At 34.0% G+C, this 26,539-nt stretch overlaps 1 protein-coding gene across 3 annotated transcripts; it reads right to left on the bottom strand.

Annotated features, from left to right (window-relative positions):
• Positions 1–2,069: 2,069 nt before the first annotated feature.
• On the bottom strand, positions 2,070–24,401 carry LOC123660860. Of its 3 annotated transcripts, none has more exons than XM_045595888.1 (4): positions 24,033–24,323; positions 9,672–9,839; positions 3,439–3,598; positions 2,070–2,659 (listed from the first exon to the last, which is right to left on the bottom strand). In XM_045595888.1, the coding sequence occupies exons 1-4, from the start codon at positions 24,117–24,119 to the stop codon at positions 2,520–2,522; spliced, it is 555 nt and encodes a 184-aa protein (XP_045451844.1). In that variant the 5' UTR covers positions 24,120–24,323; the 3' UTR covers positions 2,070–2,519. The 3 variants fall into 3 exon arrangements, with proteins under 3 accessions (XP_045451844.1, XP_045451843.1, XP_045451845.1); XM_045595887.1 differs by lacking the exon at positions 24,033–24,323 and adding an exon at positions 13,122–13,420; XM_045595889.1 differs by lacking the exons at positions 2,070–2,659; positions 3,439–3,598; positions 9,672–9,839 and adding exons at positions 18,682–19,043; positions 19,473–19,632; positions 20,635–20,802 and having other exon boundaries at positions 24,033–24,401.
• Positions 24,402–26,539: the final 2,138 nt, after the last annotated feature.

Genomic DNA, 26,539 nt, shown 5'->3' on the forward strand with positions numbered 1-26,539 from the left:
CAAAAATCAAATGTATTTTTTTGTGCAAAGTAAATTAAATTTTTAGAATATTATCTTTAAATACAGATATAATCCGAACTATACTGGCTAATCTGAATGATAGAGTACATCACAAAAACTTTGTAGTGTACTTTTTATTGTATGGTGGTCACTGGTGTATGGTTAAAAATTATGCCTATGTATGATGTATAAAACAATTCGCACATTGCTAGTGTTGTTCAATTTCTAAACAAAACAAACAGCCTGCAACCTTAACGTCTGTATAAATATTTTATCACAATGCTTGATTTCCCAAAAATTTTTTAAATTATATTTATTCGGATAGGGCTGAATCATTGTCATCATCGTGTCGGAGACAATGCCTAACTAAATATGAGCAGTTTGCCTTTCTCACACTGTATAGGTATATCCCTGCCTCACTCTCTTAAATATATTTATTTCTGCCTATACCTTTGTTTCAATCGCTATTGCTCGATCTGTTCCGATTTCCCTCTTCTCTGTTTTAAGTCTGCCTAGTTGAGGACGACACGTTGAAGTGTACTCCAAGTACTTACATACACAAGATGGACGAAAGCGAGAGGAATTAAATGAAGTCAAAATTACTTCTATTCTAATTTTATATTTCATTGATTACGCTAGTCATAAAATCTAATCTCTTATAATTGTCAATGTTTTTAATATATTTTAAATTATTACAATTTACAAATAAGGAAACTTTTTAAAAATAATCATTTAATTCAAACATGGCTGTAAAATTTGCATAAAAAAAAAAACAAAATCGGTTATTATGCAATAATTTATTTACAAGTATATCATCATATTATTGTCATCATCACATCAGCCTATCGCAGTCCATCCCGGTTTTCCGCAATCCTCATCCAGCCCTCACCGACAATTTTACGTAGATGATCGGTCAAGTATGCCGGAGGACGTCCAACACTGCGTTTGCCAACTCGCGGCCTCAACTCCTGGACACGTCTGCTTCAGAGGCCATCGGTCCTGCGACACAGATGACCCCACTGTTACTTCAACTTGCTGATTCTAGGGGCTACGTCGGTTACTTTCGTTCTCTCGCGGATAGTCTCATTTGTGATTCTATCTTTGAGATACCTTAACCATAGCCTATTCCATTGCATTTTTAGGGACTTAAATCTTGTGAACTAGTCCCTTTGTCAGTGTCCACATCTCGGCACATTCGGCATCATCAGCTTCCTTTACACCTCATTACAGCCTAAACAGTCCACTGCTGGACATAGGCCTCCACAAGTTCACGCCAAAAACAACGTGAACTCATGTGTTTTGCCCATAGTCACCACGCTGGGCAGGCGGGTTGGCTTTACACCTCGTTTCGGCCTAATTCGATGGTTATACTCTACAGTCATTTATATAATCTACCGAACAGTACGTATGTTCTCTTCGGTGCTGTAGCCATTTTGAAACCCAGCCTGCTCCAGTAGTTGGCATTCGTCGAGTCTTGTGGCAAGGCGATTCGTTACGACCCTCGAAAACAGCTTATATGCGTGGCTCAGAAGTGACATCGGTCTGTAATTCCTCAAGGGAGACTTATCGCCTCTTTTGAAGAACAATCACACACTCCTGGACCACGCCTCCGGCGTGGTACCTCGGTGAATGACGGCGTTAAAGAGTTTCGCCAAGGCTTTTAGGATAGGTCACCCTGTGGCTATAACGAGCTCATTCCGTTATATAAGCTATAAAAATACAATTATCCCAATATGATAATGAAAGTTACTCAGTCGTTTATGATCTTAAGCCTCAGAGATGTACCATAGTATACAAAAATAAGTCTGGAGATTTTAGCAAAGGTGTAAACTAGACATTTTTAGCCTTTCATAAAAATAAAAATAAAATTTTATAAAAAGTGAATATTTATATTATGCAAAAGTTATACCGTGTTGTTGTTAACGTGAAATATTAATGTTAAGAATTACATGATAGTACTTTGTATTTAATGATGTCAAGTTTCTGGTAAAAACAATTTCTTCAGGCCAATTTGATGGATTCGCTTTTATATTCTTTATTCGATTTTAAATAGGAGTTACTAAGGAGTATTTTTAAGTAATTGCAACATATAATATGTATTTTTCAGCAACAAAACATAAAGACATGATAATATGTATGCACCTACAGAATCATATTTTTCAAAACTATTATTCATGTACATTACAATAAATGTCAATGTGTGAATTAGATACTTCATTGGCATAAGACTGAATTTTTTTTTTGATAACATCGTATTTAAATATTAAATATATATATGCACTTATTAAGCTTACTTGTATTAGGTATAATATCTATTATCAGCGACATAGTATGACAGTATCATGATTTATAATTATTTATAAAATTTTAAATTTAAATATTAATATTTAAGTTACTCTACATAAACATACAATTAGAATGCTTGACGGACAATATTCAAAATAAGAAAATCGTGGCCAGTACTATTAATAAAATTTAATTATAACATTTTTAAATATACATTAAACTTACAATAAATTTTAATAAATAGTTTTGTTATCTACGTCGATTTCCACACTAATGTTGGCGTCAGCACTGTGGTTTACGAATTGGAAATTTGATCCCCTCTTCAGTTTCACCACCTCGCTCCTTATGAGGATCATTATATAGATTTCGATAACTGTAAAAAAATAATAATAAGAGACCCATATTTTAACCAGCAGGGACATTATGGATTTTCTGATATGGATGCAGAAATAAAAACAACATTACATGGACTTTACAGACGGTTACGAATACGAATTATTTCGGGGCATCCGATATATCTGGAGAGTTATGTGTACGGGTAATATATTATTAGAAAATGAAAACGTAGAAGGCATAATTTGGTACAATGTGATTAAAATAGCAACTCATTTTAAACAGACAGTGCAATTATAATATAAATAAAACCTCAAAACATGCTTAAAGTCTCTTTGACGATTTCATTTTATAATTATATTGTCTTGTGGCAAAAAAAATATCACTTCAACCTATCGATATACGATTATGGCGCGAACTCGTGTGTTTTGCCCATAGTCACCACGCTGGGCAGGCGGATTGGTAACCGCAGAGCTGGCTTTATCGCACCGAAGACGTTGCTGCCCGTCTTCGGCTTGTGTATTTCAAAGCCAGCAGTTAGCTGGTTATCCCGCCACCAGTCGGTTTTGTAAGTTCCAAGGTGGTAGTGGAACTTTATTATCCTATTAGTCATCTCTTATGACACCCACGGGAAGAGAGGGGCTGGCTATTTTCTTTACTGCCGTAACCTCACGGCGTAAGAATCTATGAAATATGTATTGTCAATTCAATTGTTTCGTGGATATTGTATATAATTTAAACTTTAATAAATAAATATTCATGGAAACAAACATGTTTTTAAAGTTTTTTAATGTTAAATTTTACTTCCATGTTACTTACCGATACAGGAAAAAAATAGCGTCCCTATTACTAAACCGAAGATAAACCCGAAGAAGTAACCAGAAAATGTAAGGTAAAGGGCATAACATAAACCCAAGACGTACGTCACCAATGTGTATATACAAAATTTTAAAAACAGTTCCATTTTCTTGGGATCTTTCTGAAATATACAAAAAATATATATGTGTTATCCAATGAAGTTACGAATTAGTAGGGCATGAAATTTTAGCAAAATGATGATATACTCAGTTCTAAATTTTAAAAGTAGCATTTAATTTGACTGGCTATATATAGCCGCATCATTTTATACTTCACATAAAATCAAGTCAATAAATTAATAAACTAAATCAAATTAAAATAAATTATTTTAGTCCAGCCCACATTGGAGTTGCGTAGGGGATTGAGCTCTGCTCCTTAACCTACCTGAGCACAGAGGGATAAACAGTGGGATATTACAGGCTGAAGCGTATTTAAATCAAAAAATAATCTATATATTCGCTTTTATATATATATATATATATATATATATATATATATATATATATATATATATATATATAAAAGCGAAAGGTCACCCATCACGGAATCTCCAAAACTATAACACCTACAAACTTAAAATTTATCAGGTAAGCTTATAGGACGTAGACATCCGCTAAGAACGGATTTTACGAAACTCCACCCCTACGGGAGTGAAACGGGGGTTGGAAGTTTGTATGAAAATCCTATGTTTTTGAAGTAAGATACTTGAAATTTAAAATGTATGCTCTATAGATGGTGAGAAGATGTCCAAATAATGTATCTTTAGAAACCAACTCCCTTTTGGGGTAAAAACGGGGGATGGTAGGTTGACTCACTCATCACGAAATCTCCGAAACTATCACACCTACATACTTGAAATTTGGCAAGTACGTTTTGTATAGGAAGTAAACATCCACTAAGAACGAATTTTACGAAACTCGACACCTAAGAGGATAAAACGGTGGTCGGAAGTTTGTATGAAAGGCTTATGTTTTTAAAGTAAGAGACGAAATTTAAAATGTATGCTCTATAGATGGTGAAAAGGAGTCCAAATAATGCATCGTAATATATATATATATATATATATATATATATATATATATATATATATATATATATATATATAAAAGAAAGGTCTGAAGGAGGAACTGACTCACTCATCGCGAGAACTCAAAAACCGCTGGATGGTCCATCCATCCAGGATGGACAAAGATGAAATTTAGCAGGGAGGTAGATTATAGTTAGTAAACGTCCGCTAAGAACGGATTTTTGATATTCCACTGCTAAGGGCGTTTGATTGGGGTTGGTAGTTTGTATGAAACATATACAGCAGCTATAAGTTCGCCTGCTAGGTTATTTATACTGCAGCCTGAAAATAAAACTAAAAATGTGGTGTCTAGAGAGTTTTATAAAAATAACTAATAAATTATACTAAATTGTGCCTTTTAAAAAATTACTCAGCGTGATAAGCATTTCAAGTGACTGAAATAAAAAAAATAATTTGCTTAAACATCTTGATAGTAATGCATATCTTCATAACCACGCGAACGTAGTCGCGGGCAACAGTTAGTGTATTATAACAATAAGTCCCCAAAAGTGTATGTGATCGATTCCATTCTCAAAATTTACTGAACGGCTTTTCATGCGGTTTTACCAATGGAGAGAGGGCTTCAAGAGGACGATAGGACGGATGACAACGAGAGGACGAGAGGACGACGGTTTACGGAACGACTAAGCCGATTTTGATGAGATTTTGAGTTTCACTAGAAGTTTGCTGGGAAAACTTTGTGACACACTGATTTAAACGCGGGCGAAGCCGCGGGCACAGCTAGTAATTATATTGTTACATAATTATAAATATATTGTTATATTGCGGAAAACCGGGATGTCTTGCGCGAACTCAGTGAGGCCTTTGTCCAGCAGTGGACTGACTGACTAACTTGATATAACTCTTAAACAGATAGTCGATTCCATGTTCATCATCATCATCATCTTCACTTTAGCTTGATACAGTCTACTGCTGGACATAGGCCTCCGCAAGTTCAAGCTCCTCATGTGTGTTTGCCATAGTCACCACGGTGGGCAGGCGGACTGGTGACCGCAGGGCTGGCTTTGTCGCACCGAAGACGCTGCTGTCCGTCTTCAGCCTGTGTATTTCAAATCCAGCAGTTGGATGGTTATCCCGCCACCGGTCGGCTTTTTAAGTTCCAAGGTGGTAGTGGAACTGCGTTATCTCTTAGTCGCCTCTTACGACACCCACGGGAAGATAGGGGGCGGCTATATATTTTATTGCCGTAACAACACAGATATTTTGTCCAAATGAAGGTCCAGTAATAAAATAAAAAATAGAAAATAAATAAAACAACTACCGCAGGTTAGCTGGAAGAGACTTCTGCTAGAGTTATCTCTACCGGCTTTCTACATATAAATTATATAATGTGTATATAATTATAATGTATATAATTATAATTATTATAATGTATATAAAATTTATATACACATTATATAATTTATATGTAGAAAGCCAATACGCCTGACTGAGCGCAGTAGTCAGTGGTCGTCGTCCGGGCTACATCTGACGCCCGTTAGCAATAGTTTTCATTCATTAGTTTTGTTTCATTGCATATTAGAAAACTACTAAAATCGGAAACATCGATATTTTTTTTATTGTCCGCTTAACTTAACACGCCAATAAGCAAACATGCCCAAACTCCAACACGCCAACACTCCAACATGCCAACACGCCAATACGCCAACACGCCAATACGCCAACACTCCAAAGTGCCAATACGCCAACACGCCAACACGCCAACACGCCAATTCGCCAACACGCCAACACACCAACAGTCCAACACGCCAACATGCCAACACACCAATACGCCAACACGCCAATACGCCAATGCACCAACACGCCAACATGCCAATGCGCCAACACGCCAATGTGCCAATACGCCAACACGCCAACACGTCAATTCGCCAACACGCCAATACACCAACAGTCCAACACGCTAACATGCCAACACGCCAATACGCAGATGCGCCAACACGCCAACACGCCAACACGCCAATACGCCAATGCACCAACACGCCAACACGCCAATGCGCCAACACGCCAATGTGCTAATACGCCAACACGCCAACACGTCAATTCGCCAACACGCCAACACACCAACAGTCCAACACGCCAACATGCCAACACACCAATACGCCAACACGGCAACACGCCAATGCGCCAACACGCCAACACGCCAACACGCCAACACGCCAACACGCCAACACGCCAACACGCCAATGTGCCAATACGCCAACACGCCAACATGCCAATTCGCCAACACGCCAACACACCAATGTGTCAATACGCCAACATGCCAACACGCCAACACGCTAATTCGCCAACACGCCAACACACCAACAGTCCAACACGCCAAAACGCCAATGCGCCAACACGCCAATGTGCTAATACGCCAACACGCCAACACGTCAATTCGCCAACACGCCAACACACCAACAGTCCATACAATTGCGATTGCGTGCGATATACAATTTATGTGGAGTAATTGTGAGATTTTTCCCAAATAGGAAGGCAAATATCTTAACCTAAGTGTATTAATATAATATATGATATGATATTTGAGAGCCAATTCATTGACGAAAGCAATCTATAAAATATTACGCTACAACGATTAATAAAATAAAAATATTCCAAAATCGAAAAAATGTATCTCTTTTCGTAGCATAACAGATGAGATAATTTAAAAAAAATTATCCCAACTGTTAGGATAAAAATAAGACATGATAAATATTTATAATATTTTTTATACAACTAGGTTGCCAAACAAGAATACGGCTCACCTGATGGTAAGCGATTACCAGAAGCATTGCAAGCGTGTTGCCGACCTTACCCCGAATCTCCCCCAGGAGCCCTGGTCACCTTACTCACCACAAAAACACAACAATCATTTATTTATACTAACCTATATAACCATTTATCCATTCCGTACTCTCAGTTAATTTTATGATTTTGAAAAATTAAAACGAAAAAGGTCCAATGAAAATAAAAAAAAATTACATTTAAGTTGTAACATAGCGAGCAATGAACACTTTGTGACTGTCACAAACAAAAAAAAACTGTATAATTATTATTTTATTTATTTATTGACATTGGACTTATACATAAAATTCTCGTGTCGCGGTGTTTGTAGTTAAACTCCTCCGAAACGGCTTGACCGATTCTCATGAAATTTTGTGTGCATATTGGGTAGGTCTGCGAATCGAAAAACATCTATTTTTCATACCACTAAGTTAAAAGGGGGAGGGGGGTTAAGGGGGTTAATAAAATATATGGTAAAACAACGTTTGCGGAGTCAGCTAGTCTAATATATAAAATTCTCGTGTCGCGGTGTTTGTAGTTAAACTCCTCCGAAACGGCTTGACCGATTCTCATGAAATTTTGTGTGCATATTGGGTAGGTCCGAGAATCGAACAACATATATTTTTCATCCCCCTAAATGTTAAGGGTAGTCCACCCAATATATATATATATATATATTTTTTAATTTTTAGATAAATTATTTATTTTTTATTTTATTATGATTTGGCGTTAAAAATACATACAACCCATAATTTTCATCCTTCTACTATCAACCCCTATTTTTAAAAAGCGTTTAGCAGCAAGACAACGTTTGCCGAGTCAGCTAGTTTACTTATATTATCATCAAAATCAATATAATTTTAACGTTATTAGATAGATAGTTCCATTCTACCTTAAGATAGCCTGTAGTCAAAAACTACTCTCTAAGATTAGACTTTTAATTCGCTTAAAATAGACATTAATGATTTTTGTCTCTTTAAAATTGTACAAATCAATGTTTGCAATATTGTAATAGATGAAATGTTAGTATTCATATTTTTTGTAATAAATATATCAATGTATTGCTAAATTTTATTGACCTTTATATAAGGCTAGCGATTGAGAGAATGAAAAACAATTTGAGTTTATTCTAGTAACGACCTATACCTACTAAAGACTTTTGAAAGCAGTGTATATAATATTTATTTATTCAAAGCCTTTTCCTTTTCAAGTCTTTTATTTATCATCATATTATATATTTACGATTCAAAACATAGAAATTCTGTAAAAATGTGTAAAATCATGTTCGCGTGGCATAGTGCCAAAATTGCTAGCATGCAGAATTTTACCGACGAATCGCAATTCTTCGAGCAAAACTGCACCAGTTCTCTTGTCCCCAGTAGGTATAGACTGATCCTCCAACGCTCAAGTATATCGATTGTAAAAGGCATAGCCACACTAATATTATAAGCTTTGTTTGTTTATTTAAACGTGCTAATTTGAGAAACTACTTCTTAAAAAGAAAAAATATATTTTTGTGTTGGATAGTCCATTTCCTGATGAAGGCTATATAACAATGCGAGTGAAAACACTAGTAAGCTAGTAATTTGAATAAATGACAACTATTTGTATAGTTTGGCTACTACAGCTTTTTCCGAACGCAGCATCCACACTTGATTGAGGCTGCCTCTCTGCTAAAGGAGATGGGGGACTAGTGGGCCAAAATGTAACAAGTAGAGATACGGTTTAATATATTGGCTATATTTTTTATTATAAAACAAAAATAAAACAGCTCAATTCTGAATCTGGAAGCGGAGAAAAATGAGAAAGATAGTTTCAAATTAAGTGTGTATCGATTCAACTATAATCGATTACAGAATTCAAAAAGAAAAGTTTTGCACTAGTTAATTAACTCAAAAGTATTTAGATGCACAATTGAAATTGTAAACAATAAAGTGCATTTAAATAAAATTACTGACGTTAATAGCGAAAATATAATTTATTATCTGATAAACCAAAATTCCTTTAGATTAGTAAAATAAATTTTGGTTTTCTACAAGCCATGTTATAAACGTAATGCACTTATCAAAATAATAGCTTTAATTTTAATGTCGTGTGTGTTTTTATATATCATAAGCCTACTTGACAACGCGTTAGCGCAACGGTCACAACACTAGCTGTTGCAATTGCAGTTGTTGGTTACTCGATCCTCGCACAGGACATACCTTTATTGGCCACACAGGCGTTTGCCGTGGTGTGGAGGTTTGTGCTTGTGTATTAGGTATGCTTCTGGATCCACGTTGTAGTAAATCGTAGTGGAGGCCGTTGAGTGTAAGGAAATTTTTAATATGGTGATGGGGCTTACCTTGTGGGCTCCGACGGCAAATATTATATGAAAAACTATATCAGCAAATAATGAACCAATGTAGAAAATGTTAGACCCCAGAAATAAAATATCATGTGGGTAGTTCTGGCGCTGCAAGTTCGTAATAAAGCTCATGAGTATCACAACCAGTAATACCAAGCTGGCTGCCTGTAAGATTGAAGAAAAAATGTTAGGTAAGTAAAATCGGTAATCATTTTGTATACAAAAAATATGTATTCGGTTAATTATATATAAACAAACTGCTTCAGCTATTATATCATAACAATGTGACAATGTGAAGCATCCGTAAATAAATTAATAGCTTACCAAAACATTTAAAGCCCAACATTTATATACGACTAACAAAATATGATTTGTTTTGATTTTCAATTTTTTCACCGATTTAAAAAGAAGGAGGAGTTGCTTAATTCGATTGTATTTTTAACCGACACCAAGAAAGGAGAGGTTATCAAGTCGACTGTATTTTTTACATCTTACCTCATTACTTCTTACTGGGTGGACCGATTCCGATTATCCTTATTTTAATCGAAAGGTGATACTTGTCATGTGGTCCCATTTAAATTTAATACAGATTTGACGCGTGGTTTTTGAGCTATATTTAATAATGAGCATTTGGTTGACTTTTTTCGTCTACGTTACGTTATGTTACTGGTCCATCGTTTGCAAGCAAACACAATTATTATTTTATGTGTGTTACCTTATAACTTTTTACTGAGTAGATCCATTTCGATGATACTTTTTTAATCGAAAGGTGGTACTTGTCATATGGTCCGATTTCAATTTAAACGAGATATAACAAGTACTTTTTGAGTCATTTCTATTCAATCAATCAATCATTGGCCTTAGTCCGTCTATGTCAGATGATTTAGACACTGTCAGACAGACACTGTGTCGCCTAGGACACTCTTCAGGAAAACGCAGAGTTGCCTAAGCTCTGCGCCACCCTCTCGACCTCACTGGCTAGGCCCACAGGAACGACGAGTCGATACGTGTCGAGCCAGTTCGGCTGCAGGAGTCTTTCACATTTTAGAGCTATGCCACGAATGCTTGACGGAGACCCCATTCCGGGTTTTCCTTCTCCAGGGCCCTGATGATTTTGAGCCAGGTTTATCCCTCGGTCGCCTTTTACGACACCCACGGGAAGAAAGGGCGTCCACCGCACGGCATTTCTATTAATGCATATCTATTTGACTATTTTTTTCATCGACTTACATCACAACCTTCAACTGAGTGTACCGACTTTGATAAATCTTTTTATCTGGTGCTTGTTATGTTTTCTCGTATAAATTTCAACAAAATCTGACGAGTACTTTTCGAGCTATCCCTAACGTTGTTGTATTAGTTGTCGATTAACGAACACAATTATTTATAACCTGTCTGATTATTAGCTGATAATGGAATTTTTTGGAATCCTTTTTTTTTTTGTTTGCGAGCAAACACAATTATTACACGACCTACCAAGCTTCCGTTGACAAAGCGATATAAGTTTTATCTAAAACCGCCCATAATATCATTATTATTGTATTTCAATATTTTACAGTAATAAATAATAATAATTAGCCTTTGTTTACAAGATATTAATATCATATGTGGCTATTTGTTTTACCAAAGTAAACACACATACACACATACACGATAATACAACACACATAAAACAATATAATCGAATTTAGAATCTCCTCCTTTTTTAAGTCGGTAAATAAAGTAATACTCTTGATTCAGTCTTATTTAATTACATAATAATTAAATGACAGTTACCCTGCTTAACGGATTACTAAAAAATTGTAAGAGAAAAACTTGTAACGCGAATAATAATACTGTTAGGTATAGTTACTACATTGTTTTTAAAGGATGAGTATTACAATACAAAATTTGTTTATGATATTATATTATTCTTAAAAACATGTCAGTTTATCTGCTCTAGACTAAAATTATTATGATTATCACGCCGGAGCATTCATTGTGTGTAATTAGTTAGCAGTACTTTGTTTCATTTACACTAATTATCCAGTTACACCTCAGGCCAAAATATTTGTATCACACAGAAATGACTTTTGCATAATAAACATGTCTGGACGTGTTGAAAGGTCAATAACCACCAGACAATGACATTGAGCTTGGCGTATGCCTTCAATTCGATAAGCATTTGAAGCTTTCATTGAAATATCTATTACTTTTACTATCTTATTGCCATTACTTCGCCTCAAATAGATAGCAATTATCAACAACATTTAATTAGAATTACAACAGATTTCTATAGCGAGTTTTTTTTTTTTTTACTATACCATATGTGAACTCAACTTGTGGAGTTTCTAAGACATTGAAAATAAAATTGAAATAAAAGAAAAAGAAGCCAGCCTACTATTAACTACTACTCCTACTAATGCGGGATTATTTTTTTTTAAATCAAGAAAATGTTAGACTTGACACAACCTTCTTTCTATCTGGGTCACTTTGGGGAAATCTAAAAGTAACGATAACACAGAAAAGTTGTATCCGTAAATATTGTCTGTTATTAACTATTTGTTTTTCTTTGTGATAATAACTTTAGCATCGTTGATTTTTTGGTCAAGCGCAAGTTGTCGAAAAATATACATAAATAATAAAAAATAAATCCGAAAATAGCGTTTTTTTTAAATATCATTTCCTTTTCTACATCGGTTTCTGATTGTACTACAAGTCCAAAGAAGAGCAACAAATGATTTTAGTTTGCTCATTTATAATCAATCAAAAGTATACAACTCACCCACTCACTCACTCACTTCAGCCTATCGCAGTCCACCGCTGGACACGGGCCTCCACAAGTTCACACCAAAAGTGGCGTGAACTTGTGTGTTCTAGCTTACGCTGTGTGGCTACGGCAGTAAAGAATATAGCCACCCCATCTCTTCCCGTGGGTGTCGTAAGAGGCGACTAAGGGATAACACAGTAACACAGTGCGACAAAGCCAGCCCTGTGGTCACCAACCCGCCTGCCAAGCGTGGTGACTATGGGAAACACACATAAGTTCACGCCATTTTTGGCGCAAACTTGTGGAAGGCCTATTTCCAGCAGTGGACTGCGATATGCTGAAGTGTGTGTATGCTCTAGCTTTATTAAGGAATTAAATGACTGCCGATTTATAGTCTCTTAAGTAATTCAGATCGCATGGATATAAATAACAATTAAAATTAATATCCATAACATACATACATACACAGTTCGTCTGTTCCTACGGTTAGCAACTTAATGTTAGTGTAATAGGTAACAGCCAACTGATACAACTACATATTTTTTCCTTAAATAGACATAACATAAATATAAATATATTATGTATGCTTTATTAAGAAAAATGCCATTTTTTTAATTATTAATTATATTAATATTTGAATAAAATTACGTAAAAGAGCAGGAAAACAGTGACATCAAGCCGGACAGAAATTTACTTACCAGCTTTAGATAACCCCAGACAATTAGTCCGAGTCTCAAGGGAAAACAGAAGCAGCATCTTCCCACTTCGGGTATTTCACACCTCATTGTAATAGGTATATAATTAATCAGTTACACAAACACAATGTTTTGGTATCGTATAGATATTTTGGTGTACTAATGTACACCTTTGTGTCGAATGAAAACCAGTTTAAAAGACCACTGAGGTTTGCAGGCGAACGACTTCATCTGACCAGATGATAACGTTTACTGCGGTTTAAATAATATTAAATCGTATAGTGACCCGCCCCGACTTCGCGTCTGTTAAATAATGTTTTTTTGATAACAATTATTGAAAAACGATACAACTATGCAGACTTCGTTCTGATATGTTTATAAAGTAATAGAAGTATAAATTAAACTTAATTACAATTCGTTTTTTATCGCTATAAAGTTCATCAACAACTATCATATTTTATAAACAAATAGTTTTATGTGCATGTACTATTGAAACTTAAAATAATGAACAAACAAAACTAGATCATAATTTGACATGCAATAAATGAACTATCTTTAACGTTCGAAACGCAAGCTATAATATGTACATATATGCATATAACTTTAGCTATATATATATATATATATATATATATATATATATACATATATACTAGTTGTGCCCGCGACTTCGTTCACGTGGAATTTAACAAAAAAGTTATTTGTTCAGTTCACAGAGTTATAAAATAAATAAATTTGTAAATTAAAACTAGCCCAAGTTACTTCTTATTACATATTAAATCAATCAATCATTACAGCCTATACAGTCCACTGCTGGACATAGGCCTCCACAAGTTGACGCCAAAAATAACGTGAACTCATGTGTTTTGCCCATAGTCACCACGCTGGGCAGGCGGGTTGGTGACCGCAGTACTGGCTTTGTCGCACCGAAGACGCTGCTGCCCGTCTTCGGCCTGTGTTTTTTAAAGCCAGCAGTTGGATGGTTATCCCGCCATCGGTCGGCTTCTTAAGTTCCAAGGTGGTTGTGGAACCTTGTTATCCCTTAGTCGCCTCTTACGACACCCACGGGAAGAGAGGGGGTGGCTAAATTCTTTAGTGCCGTAGCCACACAGCACATATTAAAAACAACTATTAACCTCGCCAACATGATCAAATTTAAATTATTTATAACCAAAATGGGATTGATGATGATGTTTATGAAATCTCCTAGATGGCGCTGCTTTAAAATTGTCTTGATACTACTTATATTCATTTAATTATGTTTCTCGGTCTAAGTTACTTATATTGCGTGATTTTTATAGTGTGAAGCTAGCTTATAGCATGGTTATGAACATAATAACAACAACATTCAAATATACGTCGTTAGATTACACGTTGATACAGAATGCGTTGAAGAAATAAAGGTTCACTGCTCGTTCCCCGTAGGTAATAGCGTGATAATATGTAGCCTATATGTTGACCCGACTTCTTAATAATATTCGTGCCAAATTTGTGTGTGTGTGTGTGTGTGTGTATTGCCTTAGAACATAATCTGTATTAGATTATTGTTAGTATGAAGCGGAGTTATTTCAATATTGCATTTATTTATTTTTAAATCTATTGCGCTAACATTGTAAAGGAAACATTTATAAGTAGTTCCAAAAACACATAAGCTGTTCTTATCTTCAGATTTCCATGTAATGGCACCGGGAACATTCGGGTAAAACTGCGAGGTACCAGACTGATCTATGATTGGAGTTTATATTCTGCAGAGAAGAATGGGCAAAAAACTCCGCAGTTACTCTTTTGAAAAATAATATACAAACTGTGTTTTAGTGCAAAATTAGTAACATGTTGCATAAAATACAGCGACACTGAATCCAGACATCTTTATCACCTATGTAATCCTGCACCGAATAATAAGCTTTATCTATTATTGTTATTTTTTTGCAAAAACTTTAAATTTATGTTGAGACAATACCAAAATTATTTGTGGGATTTTATTATACATGCGAATACCATAACCCAGAAAGGAGACGTTTACTTTGCGCAGTCGGAAACTTGGAGTTACAATTTTGTTATTCCTTCTCGTGTTCACAATGCGATTATTACTATTTATTTCAAAACAATGAATATTCTGGTGAGTATACATAATATTATTATAAATATATTGCGAAGCAATTGTTAACATGTCTACCTTTTGAAAAACATCTCGTGGGGAGACTCGAGCTCCGAGGTCGTAAATGCCGCGAATAGGCCTTTTTTGCAAAATAAATACAGTCTCAATATGTGTAGCATTATCCCACAGTAACAGACCGTAAGACATAACACTATAAAAATAGCTAAAATACATTAAGCGTGCAGTTGCAACGTCAGTCAGTTGTCGTACTTTTCTAACTGCTAATGTTGCGGAGCTGAGTCTACCATTCAAGGATGACAAATGGGAATTCCACTGAAAATTTTAATCCAAATGTATCCCTAAGAAAACGGTTGTATCATTGACAATAAGCCTCTCGTTATTTATTATAAAATTATAATTTGGATGCTTAATATTAAAAAAAAGCTCATTTCTAATCCTATCTTTGAGAGAAACCCCAAGCATGCAAAAGATAGCAAACTATGATTTTTAATTTTCTGTTTTGCCTTTTGATAACCCTACTCTTTTTATTTTAAAATCTCCTCTACCCCAAGGTTGTCTGGAAGAAATCGCTTACCTAGCGATAAGACCGCGTTTGTGCATAATATTGTTTTGAAAATTTTATTTTTAAAGATGTATGTTATGTAGTATGCACAATAAAGTATATTTCTTCTTCTTTCTTCTATGAACTAAAAAAAAGATTGAAAGGTGTCTTAACTAAAAAAGTATGTAAGTTCGATTACTGGGAAAGACATAGCATGGAGTAGGTACAAGAATTAATGCTGAACGCACCACACTGCTTACATAATGCTCAAATAATTATCCTATATCAGATAATTATCCTATTTCTTCCATCCTTGCGAGTTTGTCAAGTAGACTGTAATATTTTTGAAGTTTACTCCTTAAAAATCGATTTTATATATAAGGCCCTCGGTATGAAAAAAATATGAGTAGTAAAATCTACTGAATGAATGACCTCGTTACGTTTTTCGTAACGCCATCTATCGAAACCCTGGTGAAATTTCGATAGACGACGTTTTCTAATAAATGATTAGATTATTATTATTAATTTGATCAGTTTATTTACCATTTGATATGGTATTAATATTTTTCTTAGACTAATAAGCCTTCTTTTGTGCCTCGGAGCTGGACTATCGTGCGTCAGAGCACACACTGACACTCACACTTTATTCTTCATACTACCATTAACACCATAATACTAGAGTATTACGGAGCTAATGGTAAAGCTCTTAATCTCAATGTTTCATATATACCTAATATATGAATCAATAAGCGGAAAGAAATCTTCTAGATCTGTGCTAAAAATTGGCGTTCCACAGGGATCGATTCTAAGTCCTTTTCTTTTATTATTCATTTATATATATATACAGGGAGTCCGGTAATTAATGGATAGCCATGCAGATGCTTGTGGAGAGACACAAGGCCAATCCAGAAAAAATAAAAAATAAATCTATCTGCAACGGTCTAGGATTAATTTAAAAAATAATTAAGTACAAAATTCGATACCTCTGTTACAACTTAAAATACTATAAGACAAACGAATAAGTTGATGGTGAAAATAAATTCATGGAAATTTCATTTGATTTCGTTATTTTTGTTATTACAAAACTAATACGTATTAAGAACTATGTGTATATATAAGGAAAACACAAGTATTTGCAAGACTAGATATTTTTAGCCTTTCATAAAATAAAATAAAAATAAAAACATTATATAAAGTAAATATTTAACCTACAAAAGCTGTTGTGTTAAACGTGAAATATTAATAGTAAGAATTACATGATAGAACTGTATACCTAATGATGTTCAATCTTCCGGCAAAATTTGATAGATTCACTTTTATATTATTTACTCGATTTGAAATAGGAGTTACTAAAGTGTCTTTTTAAGTAATTGCAACATGTTATATGTATTTTTAAGAACACAACATAACGACATATTAATATGTTAGCACCTACAGAATCATATTTTTCACAACATATATACTAGATCGTTTAATAAGTCCCGAGACTAACCTGGAAATGGCGCATATATTAAAAAATCTTTTGATTTTTAAAAAGTACTGGCTATCAATACAAGAATATGTGTCAAATTTTTAAAAATGGAACAATAAAATTATTGATTTTGAAACATTTAAGTGACGCTACGGTTGTAATTTCGATACAATGGAAAAAAACGAGTTTCGCGTGTTGATAAAACATTGTTTTTTAATGGGAAAAAATACCGTTGAAGCACAGCAATGGCTTATAAAATGTTATGCAGGATCAGCTCCCTCTAAAGCAACCATTTGTCGGTGGTATGCCGACTTCAAACGCGGTCGCATGGACACCAATGATGGGGAATGCTCAGGTCGTCCAAATGAAGCAGTGGCTCAACAAAATATTAACCAAGTCCTCAAAATCGTATTGGAAGATCGGAAGGTAAAAGTGCGAGAGATAGCCGAGATAGTGAAGATTTCAGCTGGTAGTGTTTTCACAATTTTACATAAAAATTTGGCCATGAAAAAACTTTTTTCTAAGTGGGTGCCGCGTTTGCTTACAACTAATCAAAATGAAAAACGTATCAATGATTCAGAGTGATGTTTGGCGCTGATGAATCATAATAAAAAGGATTTTTTACGTCGGTATGTAACAATGGATGAAACCTGGATATACCATTTGACTCCGGAATCCAATCGGCAGGCAGCGGAGTGGAAAGCGGCTGGTGAAAGCCGCCCGAAGCGTCCAAAGACTCAGAAATCGGCCGGTAAGGTTATGGCGTCTATATTTTGGGATGCGCATGGAATACTTTTCATCGACTACCTTGAAAAGGGGCAAAATATAAATAGTGACTATTACATGTGCTTATTGGAGCAATTGAAGTACGAAATTGCGGATAAACGGCCTCACATGAACAAAAAGAAAGTGGTGTTTCACCAGGACAACGCGCCTTGTCACAAGTCCGTGAGAACGATGGCCAAAATTAACGAATTGGGCTTCGAATTGCTTCCTCATCCCCCTTATTCGCCAGACTTGGCCCCCAGCGATTACTGGCTGTTTGCAGACCTCAAAAAAATGCTTCAGGGTAAGAAATTTGACTCAAATAGTGAAGTTATCGCAGCAACGGAGGCTTATTTTGAAGCCAAAGACAAATCGTTCTACACACATGGGATAGAAAAGTTAGAAAAGCGTTGGAGGGACTGTATCGCTCTTGGAGGCGACTATGTTGATGAATAAAAATTAATTTTATAAAAAAGACCTTTTTTTAGTACTTAGTCTCGGGACTTATTGAACCACGTGTTACATTACAATAAATGTCAATGTGTGAATTAGATACCTCATCATAAGACTGAATTTTTTTTGATAACATCGCATTTCAATATTTAATATATATGTATGTACTTATTAAAGCTTTAGGTATAACATATTTTATCAGTGACAGAGTATGACAGTATCATGATTTTTAATCATTGTTAATAGCCTTAAATTTTGATATATAGGCACTCAACATAAACGTACAATTAGAAGAGAGATAAAAATTATTCAAAATAAGAAAATCATGACCAGTACTATCATTACAATTTAATTATAATATTTTTCATCATCACATCATCATCATCATTTATTATATCATACCATTTTTAAATATACATTAAAATTACAATAAATATCAATGAATAGCTTTGCTATCTATATCAATTTCCACATTAATGTTGGCGTCAGCACTGTGGTTTACGAATTGGAAATTTGATCCCCTCTTTAGTTTCACCACCTCGCTCCTTATGAGGATCATTATATAGATTTCAATGACTGTAAAAAAAAATAAGAGACTCATATTTTAGCCAGCAGGGACACTATGGATTTTCTGATATGGATGCAGAAATAAAAACAACATTACATGGAGCTTACAGTCGGTTACGAATACAAATTATTTCGTTCGTTTTGTGTACGGTTATTAGATTATTAGAAAATGAAATTTAGAAGGCATAAGTTGGTACAGTGTGATTAAAATAGCAACTCATTTTCATCAGCTAGTCCAATTATATGATGAGTCCAATTATATTATAAGTCAAAAAAAAAGTTACAGTAAATAAAAATATATGAAATATGTATTGTCAATTTAATTGTTTTGTAAGGCTATATATAATATGACCTTTAATAAATAAAATATTCAAATAAACAAACATAATTATTATAAAAGTGTTTTTTAAACTCATATTATATTTTCATCTTACTTACCGATGCAGGAAAAAAATAGCGTCCCTATTACTAAACCGAAGAAAAACGCGAAGATGTGACCAGCAAATGCAACGAAAAGGGCATAACATAAACCTAAGACGTAGGTCACTAATATGTATATACAGAATTTTAAAAACAGTTCCATTTTCTTGGGATCTTTCTGAAATATACAATAAAATATATATTTGTTATTCATAGAAGCTACGAATTAGTCATCATCATAATCATCATTATCATTACAGCCTATACAGTCCACTGCTGGACATAGGCCTCTACAAGTTTACGCTAAAAATAACGTGAGCTCATGTGTTTTGCCCATAGTTACCACGCTGGGCAGGAGGGTTGGTGACCGCAAGGCTGGCTTTGTCGCACCGAAGACGCTGCTGCCCGTCTTCGGTTGTGTATTTCAAAGCCAGCAACTGGAAGGTTATCCCGCCACCGGTCGGCTTTTTAAGTTACAAGAAGGTAGCGGAACTGTGTTATCCCTTAGTCGCCTCTTACGACACCCACAGGAAGAGAGGGGGTGGCTATATTCTTTAGTACCGTAGCCACACAGTAGTACGAATTAGTAGGACATGAAATTTTAGCAAAATGATGACTTAACGTGTTCAAACAAACAAATAAAGCAAAAAACACAGAACAAAATTTTCAACAGTATCATTTATTTTGACTGGCTTTATAACTAAGTACATTATGGTCACTTAAAATCACGTTAATAAATTAATAAACCTAGATTAAATTTAACTAAGTTATTGAAATCAAAATATATCGACATCTATGTAATTTTAACGTTATTCATGCTTGAAACCTATCATAGATATAGTTCCATTCTACCTAATGATAGCCTGTAGTTAAAAACTACTCTCTAAGATTAGACTTTTCTCAATATTATTATATACTTTATTGCACTCAAAAATACATATAGAAACATAAAATAATAGTAACGTTTATGGCAAAGGTGGACTTATCTCTGAAAGAGATTTCTTCCAGGCAACCCATGGTCATGAGTAAGTGTTTCATATAGCTAGACATTTTTTATTTATTTATTTAAAACAGATATTGTAATGATTTATGTCTCTCCTTTAAAATTGTACAAAAATAAACGAGATGTTGTAAAGTATTGTTGAGTGTGAAGCATTTTTATTATGACGATGAGGCTTACCTTGTGGGCTCCGATGGCAAATATTATGTGAAAAACTATATCAGCTATTATTGTTCCAATGCTGACAATGTTAGACGTCATAAATGAAATATCATGTCTGTAGTACTGGCGTTGCAAGTTCATAATAAAGTTCATGAGTATCACAACCAGCAGTACCAAGCTGGCCGCCTGTAAAATTGAAGAAAAAAATGTCAGGTAATTAAAATCGGTAATCATTATGTATACAAAAAATATGCATTAGGTTAAATATATATAAACAAACTGCTTCAGCTATTGCATCATAACAATGTGATAATGTGACGTATCCGTACATAAATAGCTTACCAAAACATTTAAACCCCAAGATTTATATACGAAGAAAAAAATATGATTTGTTTTCATTTTCAATTTTTAAACGACTTCAAAAATGGAGTTTTTCAATTCGATTGTATTTTCTAACCGACACTAAGAAAGGAGGAGGTTATCAATTCGACTGTGTTTTTATGTCGTTACTTCAATATTTCTTACTGGGTGGACCGATTCCGATGATGCTTTTTTATTCGAAAGGTTATCTAGTAAAGGTTATCATGTGGTTCTATTTGAATTTAACAGAGATCTGACTTGTGGTTTTTGAGTTATTTCTAATAATGCGCATTTACTTGACTTTATTTCGTCTACATTACGTTGTGTTACTGGTCCATCGAACACAATTATGATTTTATGTGTCTTAGGTACCTCATAACTTTTTACTGAGTAGACCAATGTCGATGATGCTTTTTTAATCGAAAGGTGGTACTTGTCATTTGGTCCCATTTCAATTTAAGCGAGATGTAACAAGTTCTTTTTGAGTCATTTCTATTAATGCATATCTATTTGACTATTTTTTCATCGAATTACGTCACAACTTTTTACTGAGTGTACCGACTTTGATAAATCTTTTTTTTTCGATTAAAGATTTTTAATCGAATTTTGGTGCTTGTTATGTGTTCTGGTTTTAATTTGATAAAAATCTGTCGAGTACTATTTGAGCTATCCCTAAAGTTGTTGTATTAGTTGTCGATTAACGAACACAATTATTTATAACCTGTCTGATTATTAGCTGATAATGGAAATTTTTGGAATCCTTTTTATTTGTTTGCGAGTAAACACAATTATTACACGACTTACCAAGCTTCCGTTGACAAAGCGATAAAATTTTTATCTAAAACCGCCCATAATATCATTATTATTGTTTTTAAATATTTTCCAGTAATAAATAATAATAATAAGCCTTCGTTTACAAGATATTAATATTCTAACTTATATGTGGCTATTTGTTTTACCAAAGTAAACACACACACACACATACACGATAATACAACACACACAAAAAAATAAATAAAACTATTATGATTATCACGCCGGAGAATTCATTGTGTGTAATTAGTTAGCAGGACTTTGTTTGTTTTACACTAACTGCCCAGTTACACCTCAGGACAAAATATTTGTATTACACAGAAATGACTTTTGCATAATAAACACGTCTGGATGTGATCTAAGGTCAATAACCACCAGACAATGACATTGAGCTTGGCGTATGCTACCAATTCGATAAACATTTGAGGCATTCATCGAAATATCTATTACTTTTACGATCTTATTGCCATTACTTCGCCCCAATAGGTAGCAATTATCAAAAACATTTAATTATAATTACAAATTTACAACAGACTTCTTTAGCGAGTTTGTGGGTTTTCTTTTATTATACCAAATGTGAAGTCAACTTGTGGAGTTTCCAAGACATTGGAAATAAAATTGGAATAAAAGAAAAAGAAGCCAGCCTACTACTAACTACTACTACTACTAATACGGGGTTAATTTTTTAAGTTTCTTTTACTTGTATTTAAGTTACTTATATTAGTTCGCAACACCTTGTTTTTTAATATTTTATTTTTTTAAGACAATAAACTAAAAAAAAAAACATTCTTTGTAAGTTTGGAAAGATTAAACTGAGATACCGATTTATTTTTATCTTTTTAAGTAATTTTTTTTATACCTCAGTAAATTTTGTTATTTAAACTATACGTAGGATTTAGATACGCTGCGATAGGCTGAAGCGAAGGAGTTTGTATTCAGTATACATATATGTAAAATGAAGTCAGACAAATGTTAAACTGTACACAACCTTCTTTCTATCTGGGTCAGTTTGGGGAAATCTAAAAGCAACGATAGCACAGGAAAGTTGTATTCGTAATTACTGTCTGTTATAACCGTTTGTTTTTCTTTGTGATAACTAGCATCATTTAATAAAACACTTTTTTTTTCGGATTTTATCGCGGTTTATTGTTAACTTTTGATTCCCGACGTTTCGGATACTTTACAGCAACCATGGTCACGTTACTAATATAATTAAATCAAAAACCAAGCATAATTTACCACAGATTAAAGACTCAATTAGCACATTCTGCGTAGATAGGACTAAATAAATATTGATGTATGTCGGGTAGTTTCGAATAACTTTGTAACGTTAGGACGTCTGACACCTCAGTCCTCCCGTGACCATGGTTGCTGTAAAGTATCCGAAACGTCGGGAATCAAAAGTTAACAATAAACCGCGATAAAATCCGAAAAAAAAGTGTTTTATTAAATGAGTAAAATTCGCGTAAACATTAGAAAACAATAACTAGCATCGTTGATTTTTTGGTCAAGCGCAAGTTGTCGAAAAATATACATAAATAATAAAAATGACCCAAGTAGTGTTTTTTTTTTTAATTCATTTTCTTTTCTACGGTGGTTTTTGATTGTGCTACAAGTTTAAAGATAAGCAACAAACGATTTTTAGTATGCTCATTTATGATCAATCAAAAGTATAAAACTATTACATTTTAATAATACATCAATATTAGAATTCAGAACAGAAAAATGTCATCAGTGTATGTCCACGTCCTAGCTTTACAATAGTATTAAAGGACTGCCGATTTGTAGTCTCTTAAGTAATTCAAATCGCGTGGATATCATCAGTCACTGTATGCTGTCTGTATGCTTAGATTTCTTTAGTAAATAGAGTGGTTCCAGAGGAAGGTTTATATGTATAATACATGGATAATATAGTAGAGGAATAGTGATAGTTTATGCAACAGTGCGAAGCCGGGGTCGGGTCGCTAGTAAATAATAATTTAAATAAATATTAATAACATTACACACACGGTCGGTCGTCTGTTCCTACGGTTAGCAACTTAATGTTAGTGTAATAGGTAACAGCCAACTGATTCAACTACATATTTTTTCCTTAAATAGACATAACATAAATATAAATATATTATGTATGCTTTATTAAGAAAAATGCCATTTTTTTAAATATTAATTATATAAATATTTGAATAAAATTACGTAAAAGAGCAGGAAAACAGTGACATCAAGCCGGACAGAAATTTACTTACTAGCTTTAGATAACCCCAGACAATTAGTCCGAGTCTCAAGGGAAAACAGAAGCAGCATCTTCCCACTTCGGGTATTTCACACCTCATCGTAATAGGTATATTATTAATCAGTTACACAAACACAATGTTTTCGTATCGTATAGATATTTTGGTGTACTAATGTACACCTTTGTGTCGAATGAAAACCAGTTTAAAAGACCACTGAGGTTTGCAGGCGAACGACTTCATCTGACCAGATGATAACGTTTACTGCGGTTTAAATAATATTAAATCGTATAGTGACCCGCCCCGACTTCGCGTCTGTTAAATAATGTTTTTTTGATAACAATTATTGAAAAACGATACAACTATGCAGACTTCGTTCTGATATGTTTATAAAGTAATAGAAATATAAACTAAACTTACTTACAATTCCTTTTTTTATCTCTCTCTCTCTATATATATAAATGAATGTTTGTCTGTAGTTATGTCCTTTATAGAATCGTAAACTATGCATTTGATGATGTCCTGATCTTTAGCAGTGTGTTATGCATAAGCCCACAAAGGTTTCTATGTTGGTACGATAAAAAATAATTATAGAAAAAGCGTAGCAACGCGCGCAGTGTAAAGCTAATAGTTTTATGTGTACGATTTACTAAGAACCTGTAACCTACAATTGAAACTGAAATTAATGGACAAATGTAATTATATCATAATTTTACATGCAACAAATGAACTATCGTTGACGTTCAAAGCGCAATCTGTAATATGTATGTATAATTCTCGACAAAAGTGTGCGCACTAGGGCGATTTTGATGCTGATTTTTTCCTCGAAAGTACACGAAAAAAGGAAACTTAGCAGATAGTTTAGGTTTTTAATTAAGATAAACTATAAAATAAATAAAATAATAATTATTGATATTAATAATGTTGTGCTTCACAGTCTGTAACTGTCTTTAAATATGTTTAAAATGTTGTTGTGGTGTATCGTGTGGTAATAAAGTATAAATAAATAAATAAATAATATCACACCCACTACATTTATACTCCTTGATATGTATTCATCAACAGCATAAAAATCCCAGTAAGTTAATGCCTCATTTACGTAAGTATTAATAACATTCGCATTTAAAAGCTGATAACATAATCAAAAACGTACATATTATATTTGTCACATCCTGAAATTATTAAGTTGATTCATTAATAATAATATCATAATTTTTTGATTGTGTTTGTTCTAAAATAAAAAACCGACCTTAATTTACATCAACAAGTATAATACAATACACATTACTATAGATATCTTAAATACTACTCGTCCCATTGCTCTCAAATCAAAATGGGATAGCTTTCTAATAAAAAAAGAATCTTGTAAATCGGTACAGTAAAAATTATATTACAAACAGTAAAAAAATATGAGGTATAATACATCGTAACAATAGTCAAATACGAATTATTAGATATGACTCAAAGTACTTGTCCGAAGTCGATTAAATTTAAATGGGACATAAAAAGCACCCTCGACCATCGACCACCCTCGAGCATCGGTCGACCCTGTAAAAAGTTCTGAGGTACTGTACATAAAAAATACAGTCTAATTGAGAATCTTCTCCACTTTTTGAAGTCGGTTAAAAAACTTTAAGACAAATAAGTTATTTGTGAAAATAAATTCATGGAAATTTCATTTCTTTTCGTTATTTTTGTTGTTATAAAACTAATTCGTATAAAGAACTATGTATATGTGGCGTATCCACATATATATACTTTTTATACGGAAATAATAATGAAACCTCATTTGTTGTTTTTATTTTGTTCCTAAAAATATTTTTTAATGGCAAGAATTTTATTTTCAATTCTTGTTAATTTTTAATTTTTCTTTTACAATTTATTAATTCTATTATATATTTTACTACGTTCACGTTGTTTTGGAATTATATTGTATATTTCGCTATGTGAAGATTGATTTTTATATTATTATTATTATTCTATTATATTATCTGACAGCTTAGACAAGCTGTTGGGTCTTGACAAAGTAGAGGGGAAACGACCAAGTGACACGGGGGTCGGACCAAGTTACCAACCTCACTGGTCTCCGAGTGACCGCAGCCCTGGGGAAAGCAGAGAACAGGGCGGACTGGAGGGAATTCACAGAGTTCGTGACCCAGACCCTGGATCAGAGTGGACACGACCTTCAGCAATGAAGCAAACGACCGAGGAGAGAGATTATTATTCTTTAATAAAGAGTCGGTGGAGATAGCGCTGATCTTATCATTACTTCAACCGTTAAATAGCGTTAAATAGCTTATTCGCTAACGGCCGAACCCAATATTCAATCTAAAGATAGAGATAGGTAGTTATCATCGACTGCTAATAACTAACTATCTATCCTTTGTAGTTGTCCCAATAATTCGCATAGAGGACTACTATCTCCAGTTAGCTGTAGATAGACCGGCTACCTGAGCTCTTCCTTACATTTCAGTATACGCAGCGTTACAGACGGCCTCAGTTATGTTACACAGATGTTTTGT

This window comes from Melitaea cinxia, chromosome 16, assembly GCF_905220565.1.
Source record: "Melitaea cinxia chromosome 16, ilMelCinx1.1, whole genome shotgun sequence".
Lineage (NCBI taxonomy): Eukaryota > Metazoa > Arthropoda > Insecta > Lepidoptera > Nymphalidae > Melitaea > Melitaea cinxia.